Genomic DNA, 20074 nt, shown 5'->3' on the forward strand with positions numbered 1-20074 from the left:
ATGAAGAATAATACACGCAGCACTCCATGCAAGTACAATCTTTGGGGGTGTTATAATCGCATACATTCGTAATTCCGAAGCTTCGTTATTCCGAAGGTTCGGATATTCCGAAGGTTCGTTTTTCCGGAGGTTCGTATTTCCGAAGGTTCGTAATTCCGAAGGTTCGTTAGTCCGAAAACGAAATTAGGTTCGTAATTCCGAAGGTTCGTAAGTCCGAAAACGAAGTGAGGTTCGTAATTTCGAAGGTTCGTTAATCCGAAAACGAAATGAGGTTCGTAATTCCGAAGGTTCGTTAGTCCGAAAACGAAATGATAAACGAATGTAATTTCGTTTTCGGACTAACGAACCTTCGGAACAACGAACCTTATTTCGTTTTCGGATTAACGAACCTTCGGAACAACGAACCTTATTTCGTTTTCGGATTATCGAACCTTATTTCGTTGTCGGATTATCGAACCTTCGGAATAACGCCACAAATGTTCGGATTAACGAACCCTTTTACGTTTTCGGATTAACGAACATCGAGGTATAGGCAATTTACGTGTTTCGGAATTACGAACCTTCGGAATTACGAAGTGTAACCGTTTTAGCACCCCCAGCACCCTCGTTTCCCAGGACCATGATGATCCCGGTGATTAACAAAATACACAAGAGGGTCCAAAAGGTATACACAATAGCAATTATATTGAAATCAAAACATGACGACGATGGTAATTATTTTAAGGCCTGGTCCCACTGGACGCTAAACGTAATCATAAATACAGGGAACGAGCAAAATTTCGTGGGTGGCTTCATCCGTTTTCATCTGCTCCAGAATTTAAATAATTAGCGAAAAATCTGCGTAAACATTACGGAAAATAATGGACGCTGGTAGTATTTAGCGGGGATGTTAAACGGATATTTATCGGAAGCCTAGCGGATGAAAGCGGATAGAAATGAGTGAATGGCAGCTCCGAAGGGGTTACATACTTTATATATGAGATGCATCCGCGTACATCCTTTTTATAGCCGCGCTTCTAACGATGTATAGACGTTATCTCTCCTCCCTCTTTCCGTTTTTCAGCTGCAGTGGATACGATTTGCGATGATGCAGAGGATGCAGAGATGATATAGCAGACGTTTAGCGGATGATAACGGGCATGGGACGTTTGTTGCTCGTTTATGCTGCGGATTTACATCGTACACGGCGGAAAATTCATCCGTTCTTAAAGTTTTGTGCAGCTCAAAACATTTTGCGCGGATGAAATCACAGTGAGCCGATGATCGATGGATATGTAACAGGTATGCAACGAGTACACAATGGATGCATAGCGTTTTCCAACGGGTGGCAAGATTTTGTTACGTTTTACATCCGATTTGCATCCATAAGAGCAGTGGGACCAGGCCTTTAATAGTAATACAAATAATGATATTAATGGTCGAGAATGTGACAAATAAAACCATATGAAAAAAAATATTTCAAGTGATACATGCAGGCAATCAATCAAAGAAGGGTGTTCAACAGTATTAACCAATAGAGCATTGCCTGCAAGCAAGATAGATTCATGAGTATGGGAATTCATCGAAGATTTATCTATAATTGGCATGACGTACCGATTTGCAACATGGGGTAAACCGTGTCTAAAACATTGTTAGCCCGCCTACTTGATCAACTTGGGTTTCCCTCCTCATCTAATTGTCGGGATTAAATAACGAATTAACCTTTACCCCTACACTCCTACGCCTCACCATTGAAAAGAAACCGACTCCGTTTTTCTCCTTTTAGCCGAAGTTATTGAATTCATGTTCTTAAATGAATGTGTTTTTCTGAAACTTTTACCACGTAATTGAATGTGCACACGTCACAGTATAAACAGACTGGATCTATGTCTATAATTTGCAGGCCTACAGCCTCTTTTAAAAACGATCGCGGTATCAATAGAAAGTTAACAAAGCTCTATCAATAACAAAAATATGAAGGTGTGTATATCAATTCTATGTGTAAAGATCAACCCCAATTGAACGAGTACATTATAATGTATTGAGTTGAATCTGCATTGATAAATACCCCAATCAGTAACAACAATATATATGGTAACGTCGGTTTTGACGTAGTAAATATTCGTAAATAAGTATGTTAGTATATATACATGTATATAAACATACATACACACACACACCCACTCACACACACCCTCACACACACACACACACACACACATACCCTAACATACACACCCTCACACACCCCCACACACACATATATATTTATATATTTATACATATATTAAGCAAATGATTTAATTCTTGATACACTATTACCATCCCTAGTCACGATTTTACTTTGCCCCCTCCCCTCTCCATATTGCCGAAATCACCTGTTTCTTCCGCAGAAAGCTATCCGACAGATTTCAAGTAAGAAAACTCTCTACCCTGTCCTCCTAAGATCGGATTCTCGAGTGTTATGGTTAAGGCTATCGGTTTCCGATGTGAGGGATTTCAAGTCAGATTTGAATATCGATCCAGGGGTGTTTTACAAAGACGAATAATGACTAAATCACACATGACATTGAAAGCTACTAGACGTTCTTAACTATAGGGCCTACAAATTTGAAAGTCTCCTAAAACAATGGGATCGAAATATCATTTTGATATTTTGCATTTTCAGACCACTATCCGTTAATTTTGCACTCAGTAGGCATTGAGGAGGGGAGGGGGATTCATAACCATTCTGTTTACAGCGTTTTAATACATCTTTCTTCATTAACAGTAAATATAATGTTATTCATCCCCATCTGGTGCATAAAATAAAGAAAGAAAGAGAGACAGACAAAGAGAGAGAGAGAGAGAGGGGGGGGGTTCATCCATGCAAAATAAAGTAGAGTTTTGCTTTATTTTCAGGATTAAATTCAATAAAGGTAAAACATAATATATAAAGGTTGGTATCTTGATAAAATCTTATGTAACTCAAATAAACGTGACGCAATACAGTTCATAACAGTTCAGCTATGATTTGTAATATTGGACAATCGGTAATTGCCGAGCAGATGTAACGTTATTCCCTCACAATATGGATTGATTATTACGATTTAATTTTACTTCATTAATCACGCTGTAGTTTCCATGCATTTTCACGAAATGTTTAGTGGGTCCAAATTGTGCCAACTGTACTCATCATGAAAGTAAATGAAAATGTTTGATAGGATAAATACGACAAAATAGCTTAATTAGGATTTCTTGAATTTCCTTTAAAGGCTTACTTTGAAGAGTGACAGTTAGACGAACAGTTTCAGTTGCATTATAGTACTGGAGACTAATGGTTCTTATTGAGTATTACCCAGATGTGCACTCATCAATCATCAATCATCATCATCAATCAGACTGTGATATTACTGCACTTACAAAAAAATAAGTGGGTTCATATTGTCCCAACTGTACTCCTCAGGAAAGTAAAAGAAATGGATAGAAAAATGCTAAATATCTTCATCAAGAGCTTGTAATGGATTAACTTAGCAGTGCAGGTTGAAGTTAAGTTTGAGTTACATAATGCAACTGCGGGTTAATTGTACTTATTGAGCAGAGCGCAGATGTGCAATACTTTTCTCTAACAATATGAAATACTAGTAATACTTTAGATCCGGTTGCAATATTCTTGCATTTACAAAAAAAGAAAAGTGGATTCAACGTGTGTTTCTGCAATCATCGAGTAAGCAAATATATGGGTCAGGATGAATACATGGCGCCAAATAGCTACACCAAGATTTCTAAGATTTCATGAAAATTTTAAACTATTAATTGAGATTAACCATTTATTCGAATTGCTCAATGCAGCATTTCTTGTAGGCTTCACGACTTCGAATCCTAGGCTGACAAGAATATCAAACTAAAATATATACATTTCTATCCAATTCAAAATAAGTTTCTTCTCACACATGTATATTATACATTGTTTTCGCTATCGGAAAAGAGTAAAATATCCATGCGTGATTGGATGAATAGAGAAGTAGGTTATTTTCAGCTAGGGTATTTGCCACATTAAACACACATTTCTTTTCTAACAAAACCTTCATTTATGGAGATAAATCAGTCATATGAGCTTGAGTGTTCATCTCGTAGTACGCTATATACTGATTTTGAACATTACTGTCAATAAATCCTGCTCCTCAAAACTATTTATACTTCCTCTTGTTTTCTTTTTATATATTTTAACTCTGTCTAAGTACTTCAGTACTCAGTAGGGAAAACTGTGCAATATTACATTTTGCTTCAGTTGGTTTATATCTAACCAAGATTCGACTATTGTTCAGTGTATGTAGATGAAAGAATGTTACGCTATTTATGTGAAACATTATATATTGTAGATATATATATTTCCTCAGTTTTCTTTCTTTATTCTGCCTAAATTTTTATTTGCTCTCGTATATTTTTCTTTTGCATTTCGTGTTCCAGGCATCATGGCTTCTTCCTTCAGATGTATCAAGCTGTATCTTGAGCGCCCTCAGAACCAGAAGGTTGAAGTAAAAACAATGAATGTATCAGCCATCAGTGAGGAGGCCCTCTGTGATGATATAAAGTCTTCCAAGCTTTCCAGTACAGAGTTCAAACTTAACTCATTGTCATCACAAGCTGAGCAGTATAACACCATCCTTGGAAATATTTTTGATAGTCATGCTCCAATGAAGACACGTACAGTGGTACTGAGACCCCATTCTCCATGTTTCAAGAGCAGCTTTCATATTGAAAAGCGGGAAAGACGTCACCTAGAGACCTTGTGGAGAAACTCTGGACTTGAGATTCATCGGCAGATGTATACATCGCAGAAGCAGAAGGTCAATCGACTCATTCGTCAATCAAAGTCAAGATACTACAATGACCTGTTCACAGAGAATGCAAAAGACCAGAGACGACTCTTCAGTATTGCTGACAATGTCCTTCATCGCAAGAGCAAGTCTCCTCTCCCACAGCACCAGTCAAATGAACAGCTATCCAAAGAATTTTGTAAATTCTTTGATGAAAAGATCTCAAAAATCCGCCAAGAATGCCAGATTGCTGATGACCTAAGCTTTCCTTCTGCTGGAATACTGTCATCACCTAGTAAACTTGTCGGTTTTCGAAGAGGTAACAGAGGATGAGGTACGACGCATTGTATTATCTTCACCACCAAAATCATGTGATCTTGATCCGATCCCAACTCTGTTGCTCAAATCCTGTTATTCTACTGTGATCCCTATTGTGACATCAATCATTAATACCTCTTTACAATCCGGAGAAGTCCCAGAAGTTTTGAAAGTTGCACAAGTTAATCCAGTGCTGAAGAAATCAAAACTGGATCCAGAGAACATGACCAACTATCGCCCGATCTCCATCCTCAGCTTCTTGAGCAAGACACTGGAGCGCGTCGTGATGAACCAGTTGAGTTCCTACATCACAGATAATTCTCTCCATGATACATTCCAGTCTGCCTACCGTGCCAATTATAGTGATGAGACAGCAATCCTCGAGTCCAGAATGATCCACTTTCCGGCATTGATGAAAAGAAGATATCGCTTCTAGTCCTACTGGACCTTTCAGCAGCATTCGACACTGTCGACCATGATATTCTTCTCCATCGACTTAGTGACCTATATGGAATCAGCGGAGTCGCACTACAGTGGTTTCGATCGTACCTGACAGGAAGGACAAGCTATGTTTCCGTCGACAGTGCCAGATCCGACTCATCAACGCTGAAGTATGGCGTTCCTCAAGGCTCTGTCCTCGGCCGCAGTTGTTCAGCATGTACACTTCGCCCATATCTCACATCATCAAGAGGCATGGACTCCAGTACCATCGATAAGCAGATGATACACATATTTACTGTACCGTCAACTCATCTCAAACTGAGGTCAATTTAGGACTTCAGCGCTTTGAATCCTGTGTAGCTGACCTCCAGGAATGGCTGTCTAATAACTATCTCAAGATGAATGAGGACAAGACGGAATTCCTTGTTGTGGGATCTCGTCAACAACGAGCCAAAGAATTGGCAACTCTTTAATTAAGCCTTCTGATCAAGTGAGAAACCTTGGAGTGGTGTTTGATTCCTCACTTACAATGGAGCAGCATGTCACAGGCACTTTCAAGGCTGCCTGTATCTCTATCCGTAATCTTGGAAGGATCCGCAAGCATGTAACTAAGAAAGTTGCTGAACTCCTTGTTCATGCCTTTGTAACAACAAAAAACCCGACTGGACGTTTACTACTCGATTTTGACTGGTTTGACTCAACATCAACTGCACAGACTTCAGCGTCTGCAGAACATGGCGGCACGTCTTGTGTCCCTTCAAAGAAAGAGAGTCCACATTACTCCAATTCTGCGTGACCTACATAGATGGTGAAGAATAGCCTATAAACTTGGGATCATTGTATTCAAAGCGCTTAACGATAAATCTCCACCCTACATATCAGAGCTCTTATCTCAGCATAGACCAACACGCAGTCTCAGATCGGCAGATCAAGCATTGCTGACAGAATCTCTCAGCCACACAACCTGGGGTGACAGAGCCTTCTACATCTCTGGACTAAAGCTGTGGAATAGCCTTCCCCAATTTATCAGGAGAGCAGAAACCCAATCAACTTTTGAGTCTTACCTGCAGACCTTTCTGTTCCCCACTCCAACATTATTGCAAGAATAACTCAATTGTAGCATTACTAGGACAGTACTTGAACTGAATGATGATCCTAAGCACTTTTTGAAGACATTGAAATTTGTGAGATATTTCCTATTTTTGAGCAAGCGCCATGAGCGCCCAGCTGAGGCGGATACCGGCGCTTTTAATACAAGACTGCCCATCATCATCATCAGATGCTTTCTCTGAAAACGTTTGTCAATTCTAAGAGTGACGGGAGGACCAGGGCTTACTAAAAAGAATACATTTTATAAAAACAGATATTGAAAATATCCCTAATTTGTTAGATCAGTCCTTCCCTTCAAACCTTCATTTTTTACTAATTTCTATTCACCTTTTTCTTTAAGTGATCCATGTCATTCTACGAACCAGTGAAACGGGATTCTTTATATTTACTATATTCACCCCGTCAACCACGAGCAAATTTTTCACTCATTATTTCAATAAGTTTGCTTGTGACTCAATCCTAAAAAAACATATAAACATCACTGGCGGATCCAGGGGGGGGGGCACATCTGGCCCGTGCCCCCCCCTTCAGAGGTATAATACAAATTTGTAATGTAAATATGCCGTTGTAACACAAGTGTGCCCCCCCCCCCATTTGAAAACAATGACTTCTTTTTGCTTATCAAACTTTTTTTGTAAACGAAATGACCTTGAATTTTGGGTGAAAACCTTTTTTTTTTTTGCTTGTCAAATTTTCGTCGGGAAAATCCACCTCGAAATACGTGCATATTCTTTATTATCCTTTTATGATTTCATATGATAAAAAAAATTAATTGAACGTGTATTATACTTCTAAATTGTGTTAAAAATGTATTCCCTTTTTATGGAATTACGAATATATGATTATGTGATGTACTTCTGAACTAATATTTGCATTTCTTTTTTGTGTTATAATGTTTATATAAATGTAATCATGCCTCTGTCAACTCATCGCAATTCGGCTATGCCGCAGTGATGTTTCTTTTTAATCAATAAGCCGGTTATCTATCTATCTATCTATCTATATATCTATCTATCTGTCTGTCTGTCTATCTAAACTACTCTTTTTGACCTCTTTACGATGTCCTCAATTAAAAATCCATTGCAATTCATGATTTAAATTTAGACAGGTTGATTGGAAGTTTTCTGTTACAGGGCACCAATCATGGTGTACAGTGGCGTAATGGGTCAAATTTCGAAGGGTTCGAAACATGGCATAAAAAGGCAAAATTTCTTAAAAGCTAAGAGAGAGAGAGAGAGAGCGGAGCTAGCGAAAAAAAACTAACTTTGTGATTGATTTTGATAGATCCAGAATTCATTTCCCTTTTTTTTATTTTTTTATTTATTGCAAGTGAAAATTTTTGACGGTCTATGGCCCAAAGCCCACTCCCCCGCCCCAAGCTGTTACGCAAGTGATGGCGTATGTTCCAGAAGATTCATCCGTCATTAATCTTGTGGACATTCTTTGAGACAAGCTCAGCTTTTGCTTAAACTCTGTCCTGTAGAAAGCGGGCCACTGAGATAAACCCAGAATTCGTGACTTTACCTGTTCCATGGACGACCTTGACGTTTCATCCCTGACATATCAACGACACTTCATCGTCAAGAGGCCGTCATTGATCGGCTAATCGTACACGATGGGAATCTGGGGTAATGAAGTTTCAACTCGCTCGTCCACCAAGTCTACCGTCCAAGGGTTACACGATCACCTGACCGGTTACATCTCCTCAACCTCAGAGAATCGTCTCGTTTCGATCGATACCAGCTATTATACAACGACAAGGAGAATTAGGTCCGTTTTCCAGGAGGATGAACGCTGGATATTTGGCCCTATTTTTCAGTACAATATACCCTCAAATTATTTATAATAGCATTCGATTAAAATGACTTCATTGATCAATTCAGGACTTTGTTTTATTCTGAAATAAATAGGGAAATTCCCTTTTTTTTTGGGGGGGGGGGGTGGGTTTCAAATGATCACTTTTTTAACAAAGGCAACTACCCTAGTAATGCGTTACAATCTATCAAAATTATACCTAGACATAGGGATATACTGATTTTTTTCGAGGATATTAAAAATATAGTGATGATAACTACCATAAATTACATTTTCGTTATCACTACACGATTGTGGATAGATTCATTACAGCTTTGGGGAATAGAAAGTGTCTATTATATGCCCACCAAGTAGACATTTTTTTCATCTCCAGAAGACATCGATAGACATTTCAACTTTACCTAGTCAAATACAAACTATATTTTGTGCAATGCTGTTAACTGTCACATATTGTAGAGTTCTTCTGCAAGAAGAAAACGTTTTGAAATTAAAGTTTTAAGTTAATAAATCTGCACTTCAAACCAGGGCAACAGATTAGACAACATTCTTCACAACTGCCGTAAATTAGCAGCGTTTTGTTTACCTGAAAAAAAAATAGCAAGATAGATTGTGACATTAAAAAATAAAACAAGTGTAGATCACGAATATGACAATGATTATCATGTACGTACATAATATATTGATAAGTGAATACCATCGAAGAACAAAAATCATACTTTGAACATGGTGGGGAAAAAACCAAATACCAGCACAAGTTCCAATCTATCAAAATTTTGATTGGACCGGAAATAAAACCTTTCGAAGTGGGCTGCCATTTTGACGCATGAATACCTGGGAAACCACATTTCAAATGTTTTTTCAACTTGAAGGATATCTGTCTAAATAGTTTCATACCGTTTTATTGCAGCATGGATTGCTGCATCTACTACTACTAATATGATATTTCATGCATTTCAGAACCTGGTAAGCACTGTCAATGTGCTTTAAACACATAATAGCATGGTAATAGTAACAAAAGTAGAATTATAATATATAATGATGAACAGTGGGAATTCATTATTCTTCACTAAATAAAAGCAATCTACAAAAAATCACTTAAATTGTTTATTTACGTTACTGCAGATTATCGTAACGCTAATAATTGCACATTCCCAATAATTATAAATATCGAGACACATTTCCTATCACTGGCGTATATAACGGATGAGAAATACATCATCAAGGTTTATTCATTGCATTTTTTACCTTTTTAGAAATGCCTTATTCATGCCTCGAAGGTCCTACCTGGCTACACTAATGACATAAAGATTTTAGACAAGAAATGATCAAAATCCAATTATCTGTTTTAAACCAGCAAGAAGAGATTTCATGCAATGTAAACATCAGCTAGTCCCCGAATTGATTATAGTCGGTTATTTGTATTTCCTTACTTAACGCTAATAATGGCATCTAATCAAATACAAATCCCGTTAAATGTACTGGACTTAATGAATTAATGTAATCTTGCATAACGACTAGCGAACAATATACACTTGTACACAGCACCCCACCCCAAACAGATGTTCCAAGCTTTTAGTTTCTTTCATCTATTGATTTAAACACACACATCTTTTATTTGGTCATTATTTTATTGGTTTCGATTTATCGGTTGATGTTTGTCATAATTTGGCTGGTGAAGTGGTGATTGCGTTTCACCATCCGACATCCTATGTGTGACCACGCATTTTATGAAGACAAGACGTCTCTGCTTCTTCTTTACCCTGTTGCTGATTTACTCAAATCAGACACTGTACATGGTGCCACAATATCCTGTGTAATATTCTACGGTAGCGTCTTAAAATTGCAGTGATGCACAGAGAGCTTAGAGACAGACACGGGATTTCGTGTGTGAAAGGAGTCGGAGACGTGGACAAACGCTGGGGATGGTCAGGTGCAATGCTCTTGCTAATGAATTTCATGAAGATTCACCGCTCTTTAACGAGAGCAACTAGATTAGAGTCATCTTCTCACTGCTGCCAAAGATGTACTTGGTCATGAGCTAGCTACGAAGAAATCGTTGACGCCCTAAATAAGTTCTTTCCAATTACACATGGGTGTACACTAATTTCAAGTCTCCCTATCCATTGATGAGCGCAGCATCTTTAAGGCATCTCAGACATGCTGAACAAGGAATCCGAATTCTGTCGGTTTCAGTGTGAATGTTGATTGGCTGGAATACTGTGGTCCTAATGAGGCGGTGTGTTTCAACAGCTGATCGCCAAGGTGATTAGAAGGTCTTTTTCTTTAACCATCATGATGTTCACATGTTCCTTCCTGCGTTTCAAAACTAGCATAGGCCTTAACGTATACATCGCTGTTGGTTTCATATTCAAATGGAAGTTATTCCATCATGATTTTAATTTTGCGAGAATATAGAAAGTGAGTAAAGGAACAGGAAAATGACAGTTAAGAATAAAATTTGGAGTAAATTCAGAATTGCAGAAATGTACTTTGCATTAATGGTCCATGAAGAATTTGAGTCAAAACTTTTGAGTATAAAGCATGCTAACAAACGTGTATAGTTGCAGATATTATGTTAGTAGATGTGTATAAATTGCAATTTCGAGAGTTTTAAGATCCATATATTAAATTTTATGAAGCAATAGGTGAATATTTAGAGGTATTCTTAATAAACATTGGTTGATTAAATGGTCAAGTTCATTTCATATTTAAACGATATATATATTGATATATCATAATATTATTGATATGTAAGACAAGCATAAAACTGAAAATGAAAAATGAAAAAGGTGGATGTAAAGTAAAGAAATTTTCTGCATGGATTTAATTTCATTTTAATTTCATAAGGTAAAATTTTTTTTTTTAATGGAAATAGATTTAGAAATAAACCATCAGTATTAGAATTCGAATTATTTTTTTACTATTTATTTGTCAATAATTCTGGGGGAAAAGAAGAAAACAAATTAGATGAGAGTGCATCATTGAACAGAAAAATAGACATTCGACTGTTTCCTTATTTCTATTTTCACTATTATCATTTTGTATTTCTTTGTTTTTTAATACTTTCTCAATCATTAGAACCCTACGAACCGGGAAATAAACGACATTATTTGAGCTTGTCATACTACATTGTGTTCTCCATTACATGTATTCTGGGAGAAAAGTGAAATGCATACAACTAAATATTATGTCAGGCAAATTGACATGCAGACTCATGCTTTTTGGTCTCATGTGCAAATTATCGGAGTTCACGAACGAGAAAATCGGGTTGAGATGCGATCACATATCTGTGACTAAAGACGCAAAAACGTACGTTTTCAATTTTCAAAGATGTCCATGAAAAAGATTTAACTTTAAAAGAGGAAAATATTCATTATTTTGGGATGAAAGGAAGTGATATGCTGGAATTGCATTTACAAGGAAATAATTTGAATGTTGTCTGTAATCCAGGCAAGTGGGGGTGTATTATTACTGACAAGTGAGGGAGTGTGTAAAAGTGCGTTTGGTGAAAGGTGGGATGAGTGTGTTTATGTAAGAAGGGTGTGCAGGAGTGTGGGGGTGAGTGTGTATGGGTGCGTATGGTAGAGGTGGCGTGAGTGTATGTGTAATGGTGCGTGTTGTGGAGGATGAAGAAAGAGTGCATGATGGTGTGTGTGTGTGTGAGGGTGTGTGTGTCTAAGCATTCCAGAGAAGGAGGGTGGGATGTTTGTAAGTGAGCGTGTAGTATAAGGTGAGGTATTTGTGTGTGTGTAAGGGTTCGAGTGTTGGAGGATGACTGAGTGTGGAAGGATGCGTGTGGTGCACTATGTGCATGCGTGTGTGTGTGTAAAGGTTCGAATGAGGGAGTGTGGGTTGTAAGTGCATGTAGTGGAAGGTAAGGTAAGTGTTCTTGTGGTGGAGGGTGGCCGTGCGCGTGTGTGTAAGGGTGAGTGTGTATGCAAGAATGAGTGCAGAGGAGGGTGAAGTAAATGAGGATGAGTGTGTGCGTGTGCGTACATAATGGTCCCAGTGGATGGGTGTGGGTGTGTGGAAGAGAGCGTATAGTGGAAGATGAGGTGTGTGGGGGAGTGGGGTCTGTTTACATGTGTAAAACATGGAGTCTGGGTGCGGGAACGACCATGATATTTTAAACTTTGAAACAGCAATTTCTTACATCATGAAATAATATTCGCTATATATACATATATTGGTTTATTTGTTTCTTGTATTCCCCTGTCCACTTATAAAAGTTAATTCTAATCATATTGTAGTATCATGACTACTTTCATTTTGGCCTACTAGTACTTTAACAATATTAATTCCTTTTAATGGTCTTGATATTTTGAATTCAATTTCATGAAAAACGTTGTTAGTCGAGCCTAGGTTCTGCCAAAAGGACACTGAAAGGTTATGTGAGGGAGGTTTATAGTCACTTTGGAACGTCTATGATCAGAGGACTTGCTCAAGAGTTTGTGAATATGAAGAAGGAAATCGAGCATGGTTTATATTGCATCATTCTTCTCTAATGGGTATTATGGGGTCGTGTATTACAACCTAGATCATACTCACATTGGAAACAAAAAATTAAACATCCATGCATAGTATACTGAAAAACCTTATGTCAGTACAACTCCATTTCGTGATGTTACAACAAGTTAAACTATGTAACCCGTATTCTAAAGTTTACATGTTAAACCCCTTTTCAGACAAAGATCATACGTCTCTCTTTCACTTTTCCATCTCCAATGTCAAACATAAAAAGCAAAACTAAATATGATTATGAACTAAGATTCAAAGGCCATATAAATAGGTCTCAAATTTCATGAAATAATTAGCGGTATTTCTTTAATGCTAGTTGCCAAGAAAATAATGATAAATAAATTTGACTGCTAGAGGACGAATATTTTGAGCACATCATAGGCTGTCGTTCGAGAAAGATGACATATATCTTGCTGAGAGTATTCTTAATCTGTTTCTACATCTATTTGACATGCATGTTAAAAAAACACGTAAGCAGTTATAAAGGCAATCTTTACCGTGCACATATATTACATGAAAAGAATGTGCACAAAATCATTAGCAGTTTTGAGCCGCCGAATTCTTAAAACTAAAATGAAGTTGTATCTAATTAATGATTTTTCTATATAATTGGAATTAAAGGCACAACATATTCTATAATAATGTCCACCACATTTTTCATCAGTTTAAGTCTCAGAATGTGTTGCCATCCTTACATTCGCCCGGGGTTTATTCTGATCGGTAGGTGTTTTTTATATTTTCTTTTAGTTTTTTGATTATTTTTCAAAGACATATAAAGCACTAAAACCTAATGCAAAATAGCCATAGTAATTTTCTTTGACGTCTATGAAACTGGTTATTTCCCTTTTCATAAAATTGCAGGTTTTCAAATGGGATGGTCGTGAAAGCTGTTACCTCATCTGTTGTTCCCACTTCCACGCTAATGACTGCCATTTCCGCTCGACCTTCTTCTTCGTCCTTTCAGCATCTTCTCTCTTTTTTCGTTAAAAATTAATTGTCTGTCACAACTTCTAAATCAGTTTCTAATCAATCATCCTTTTGGAAGTTAAGATGACTCACTTGACTCGGTTTCTTAGATTTATTGGAGGCTTAGCATCATTCTATGTTTGCCGCTCTTAACCAAGGTGTAGACGACAAAAATAGACAGCTGGTATAAAAGCCTAATACGAACTTCGAATAATTATCAATGGCAACATATTTATTCTATTTTCGAGATGTATTTTTGTAATTTAACTCATAATATCTCCATTTGCGATGAACATTCCTAAGGTACATTAGATAAATGACTTTATCATTTACTTCTATCTAGTTTTTTTTGGTCTCTGCTACATTTCATAATTTTGCTTTGTCTATAAAGGATACATTTGTCATATTTATACTTACGTGAACTATCTTTCTTTACGATATTTTATTTATGATAAGAACGTGTTCTCATTATAATAATAATAAAGAGGGTGCTTACGAAGATAAGTTGCTATTGTGTTTGCAGGGTCTGTTTATACATATTTCTGTGTAAAATATTTTCGAGGGAATACCGGGCAATATTAATCACTCTGCTCATCTTCATCGCCTTTTTTTGTTTAGTATACTATTTGTCATTTTATTTCCCTTTTATAATTTTTTCTTTGATTTCTTAAGTTTTCAGTTATCTTCCCTCATCCTCCCCTTTAATCATTTAAGTGTTTACCTCAAACGTGGTCATCTGGACGGTTATTTCCCAGGTTCATCAACTCTCTGCATCATCCTCTCTTTCTGTTACCCCCCCCCCATATATCTGTATGTCCTTCCTTTCGAGGTGCCCTCGTCCGGACGGCGTCTTCCGGAGCAACTAGGATTCTCAAAAAGCGGGACTAACAGCCCTCGTAAATGGGCGCGACTTCGCCTCTGTCCCAGAGCAGCCCTATATCATCGGGTGATTCTACACTCCTAATCATCAAGCATCTAGAGTGATTTGTCAATGTTTGGAGACGATGACCAGCTTAATGTCAATCTCTTAAACGGATAATGCCATTTCTATGTTTCGAATCTCCCCGGACCATTTGCAAGAGCTTCTGCATTTTTTGATGTCGTATCGAAAGGGCGTAAGAAGCATCCAATAATTTTAAGAATATAGAGTTTGAATGCATGCAGCTCGGATAATTTATTTGACAATCGTAAGGAACTTTTTGTATCTATACTCAAAAGTACTTTTTAAAAGTATTTTCACTGATTGTTTCCCAGCATTTATATCGAGGTTAAAGTTCATTTAAAAAGTATTTTGGAGACGCTTGGATTCTTTACAATTCACCTAAAGCCGTAAAGAATCGGGACAACTGGTTGGCATATGCGACGAGATATCTGTTATGATAGGTGGAGTTTTTTAAGAGGGGTTATCGAGATTCGAAATTTATCTGACAGTGCAGTGTTGACTTAAACGTCATCGTTAATTGAATATCGGATAAAGGGTTTTATTAGAAATGAGCACAAACATTCACATACTATGAATAAATAAAGGATCTGTCAAATCACGAGCATCGATATCATATCATAGTGATTGTCAATAACTTTGAACAAGGGCCAGTCCAAATTAAGAGATACATCTTTAAAGGAAAAAAAAATATTTAAAGGGAAAAAATCATAAGAAGAGTCAGGCTCCATACATCAGTAGAAGAGATCATATTCTAAAACTCTCTGTACCACAAGCAACGATTGATGCATACACATTTTCGTATTATCCCGTACCATTCGTATCTGGAACCATCTACCAGCTAAAGCAGTTACTGCCCCATCAGTTGCTGTCTTCCGGTGGGCTGCCCTTCCTGTCATCAGAGGGTTGAAGCCTCCTGTAGGTTCCAGGATGCTGTAAGCACTAGGAGCATGATTTTTACTTGCACTTCACCAATTTTATTGTAAATAGAGTTCCAACAAAACTGTCTGCACCATCACCTTCTGTCACAGCACATCCCATCCCAGTTTAGCTTGGAAGAGCTGCTTAAGGGATTATTCCTTCAAGGTTCAAGGTTCAAGGGATTCATTTTGGCCAACAAAATTGCTGAACACATTAAATGATACAACTCTTTTGATATTTGCAAACTTTCTGTGTGGTTTCCTAGAATTTAATTCAACGATGATCCCTTTGCTTCGACCGACTTTAAGAGTCGGGACACATAAATCCTTATAGCGCCCTCCTTTTTCCCAGGTCCCTTGTTGTGAGTGCATCCCTGGGAGAAATAATGAGTGGTTTGGGGACTTTTGTCATTGTATGATTAAGGGCTTTTAAAGGTTTACCTAAACTCACTCATAAGAGATATGCCGAGGAAAAAGTATACATATCAACCCTTTAATGGATAATGTAAAACTACTTTCAGAAATAAAACTATAATTAAGACTATTAAACATATGTGTTTTAAGGCAGAAGAAACATGGTCAGTAATTATATTCTTAACACATAATCCCTATCAGACATTGAAAATTGATAGGCGCGATTCGTCATCATCATCATCACTAGCACCACCACCATCATCATGATCGTCATCACAAATTCGAATCACGATCATTATCATCATTATGAATATCATCCTCACCATCACCATTACCATCATCATCATCACCATCATCATCATCGTCGTCATCATCATCGTCGTCATCATCAGCATCATCATCATTATCATATTCACCACCACCCTCATCAGCATCATCACCACCACCACCATCATCATCATCACCATCATCGTCATCATCATCATCACCACCATCATCATCGTCATCATCATCATCGTCGTCATCAGCATCATCATCAGCATCATTACCATCTTCACCACCACCCTTATCACCACCACCACCACCATCATCATCACCATCATCATCATCACCATCACCATCATCATCATCGTCGTCATCATCATCAGCGTCATCATCAGCATCATTATCATCTTCACCACCACCATCATCATCACCATCATCGTCATCATCATCATCACCATCATCATCACCATCATCATCGTCATCATCATCATCGTCGTCATCAGCATCATCATCAGCATCATTATCATCTTCACCACCACCCTCGTCACCACCACCATCATCATCATCACCATCATCACCATTGCCATCATCATCATCATCATCACCATCATCATCATCGTCGTCATCATCATCAGCATCATCATTATCATCTTCACCACCACCCTCATCAGCATCATCACCACCACCATCATCGTCATCATCATCATCATCACCATCATCATCACCATCATCATCGTCATCATCATCATCGTCGTCATCAGCATCATCATCAGCATCATTATCATCTTCACCACCACCCTCATCACCACCACCACCACCATCATCATCATCACCATCATCATCATCACCATCACCATCATCATCATCGTCGTCATCATCATCAGCGTCATCATCAGCATCATCATCAGCATCATTATCATCTTCACCACCACCCTCATCAGCATCATCACCACCACCACCATCATCATCATCATCACCGTCATCATCATTATTATCACCATCATCATCATCATCATCATCATCACCACCCTCATCAGCATCATCGTCATCATTACCATCATCAACCCCAATCACCCCTTTCGTCGACATTTTTATCATAACCTCTAACCATTTAACCCATTCAACAAAATCATTATTAATTACTTTTAAAATTACAATGATTTAGAAACAAATATAAAATGATATTAATACAAAAAATCCGACGTGAATAATATTCAATCAATGACTATTTGGAATTTATGCATTTTTTTTTATTACAGAGCTTTGAAGATCTTGCTATACGTCAGCATCATCATACAAAGATTTACGATTGATCCAACTAATTTGAACTAAGTCATCAATAAAGGTGTTTGCATTGTCCATCTATAAACGATTAAACCTTTCTGTCTTAAATGAAAGAACATGGAAAAGAATGCATGCACTATACACGGGTGTCATTGTCATTAATATATATTCGAGAAACAATCACAACTTATTCTATGACTTAATCCACAGATTTATGACAACAGTGCATAGTATATCAAAATACATATTTTTCAAAGTACAGATATAATTCGAACTCAAGTAATATATACCGATTATCGATTATCAAAAATAAAAAATCGAGGCTACCCTGGATAAACAAAGACTTTATAATAATAATGATAAAATTATTGGACCGAGTCGCTATCACTTTCATTCAAATCTGACGGAGGTTCCTTCGCAGGCCATGTATTTCTGGAAGAAGATCAACAAACCGATACTTTAGATACAGAGATGTAAGGGGATGTAATGATACATGATATGTGAGAAAAATTGACAGCACGCAAGTCCGAATTATATTTCGTGTTCTATCGATCTGTATGAATAATCAATTGTAAATGGGGCATTCCAGTAAGAAAAAAAGAATCAAAATGAATAAATCAACTTCGTTTAAACCTCTGATCAGGTTGTAACAAAAACAGAAATGACAGGCTGTTGGATGGAGAGGGAAAATGGACGGAAAAGCGGATGTGAGTTTGTTAGCCAAGCTAATCACCTATGTGATTAGTTTTTCCAGAGTAATTTCGCCAAACCAGATACGCCGAGGAGCAAATTTGATTACAATACACAGATGATGACAGTTGACAACTCACGTCCTTGTTCTGATAACAACAAAAATCGTAACAACTTTATTTTTTTGTTAATTTCCCTCATTAACATGATTATCTGTTTCAGCACTCCTCACAATCATCATCTTCCTATTCGTAATATATTCATTTTCATTATCTCCGTCAATTATCATCACCATCATCATCATCATCATCATCATCATCATCATCATCATCATCATCATCATCATCATCATCAATCATCATCATCATCATCATCATCATCGTCATCACCAACATCATCATCATCATCACCATCACAACCACCACCACAACCATCATCATCATCACAACCACCACCAAAATTATCACTGCCACCATTCCCACCAACACCTCTACCCGCATCATCATCATCGTCGTCGTCATTGAAATCCCAAAATATTTATCAACATATTCATCTTTCCAGCTTTAAAATGAACCCCTGATCTAATGGGACGTTGAATATTTTTTTAATGAAAATAATGTAAAATGATGCGGATGCCTGGATGAAGAAAGACCAATATGACGGATCACTCGAAGGGGACAATAAAAGGAGCTTCTAGTCAAGTTAAATTGTGCGTTCGATTTTCTTCGAATACATTCGCATCCCTCAAGAAATGTATTCTCAATAGAAGATGATTGATGTTTGATGGGTCATACACAACAGTTTAACCCATCCTCGTTTAAAACGTTAGATTTCACCAAAATTGATTCCTACCTAGAGTCAATGCATTCTTTGTGTGTGGTTAAGATTCCATCGTTTTTATTATCATGACATTAATTTTCATTACCACTATAGCCAAAAATATCGTAAGCAACTGGTTAAAAATATACAAAATGATTTTGCTTATTGGTTACCATGGTAGCCCAAATTCAAATTATATTTTCAAAATGTATAAATAACAATACCTACTTTTTACTCATCAAATTTAGCTCGGCTCTAAATGTGTGAGCAATAGGGCAAACATGTAACAAGGTCTGTGCCCAAACCACACAATTCTACATTTCAGACAGCAACGGTTCGCCATGGAAGATAATAGATAAACTGGGAATTCATCCTTGGTATTTCAAAATGAAATGGAACGTAGAGGGGCTTTTAACATATCTCTTATGTGATTGACATCAAGTACAATACGATCGCACGCCTGTTCGCCTCTTACGAAAAGAGCAAAATAAAAAAATAAAAAAATATATAATCTGAATCTCTTGGAGGTGGGGTCACATGGAAACATGTGATGGCATAATAATTAAAAGAAAAAGAGGTTTACAAGCAAATGGAAATCTATTTTTAAGGAAAGCAGTGTAAGAAAATAGCAAGAACTATTGGATACTTTTACAGTATGATAAGTATTTATAAGTATATTAATAATGATCATGGTGATAATAGTAATATGATTTAGGACTCCTGCTACTACTAAAACTACTACTACTTTATGCCTCTGCCAATCGTATGTGGTCGCTACTACTACTACTGTTACAACT

At 37.3% G+C, this 20074-nt stretch overlaps 1 protein-coding gene across 1 annotated transcript; it reads left to right on the forward strand.

Moving 5' to 3' along the window:
- Positions 1-4433: 4433 nt before the first annotated feature.
- On the forward strand, positions 4434-17268 carry LOC135153950 (uncharacterized protein DDB_G0271670-like; the record flags this gene model as incomplete). Its single annotated transcript, XM_064098905.1, has 4 exons — positions 4434-5097; positions 11435-11455; positions 16571-16630; positions 16685-17268. Coding segments are annotated over exons 1-4 (1329 nt in total), but the record flags the coding sequence as incomplete, so codon positions are not given.
- Positions 17269-20074: the final 2806 nt, after the last annotated feature.

Source organism: Lytechinus pictus, chromosome 4 (genome assembly GCF_037042905.1).
Source record: "Lytechinus pictus isolate F3 Inbred chromosome 4, Lp3.0, whole genome shotgun sequence".
NCBI lineage: Eukaryota > Metazoa > Echinodermata > Echinoidea > Temnopleuroida > Toxopneustidae > Lytechinus > Lytechinus pictus.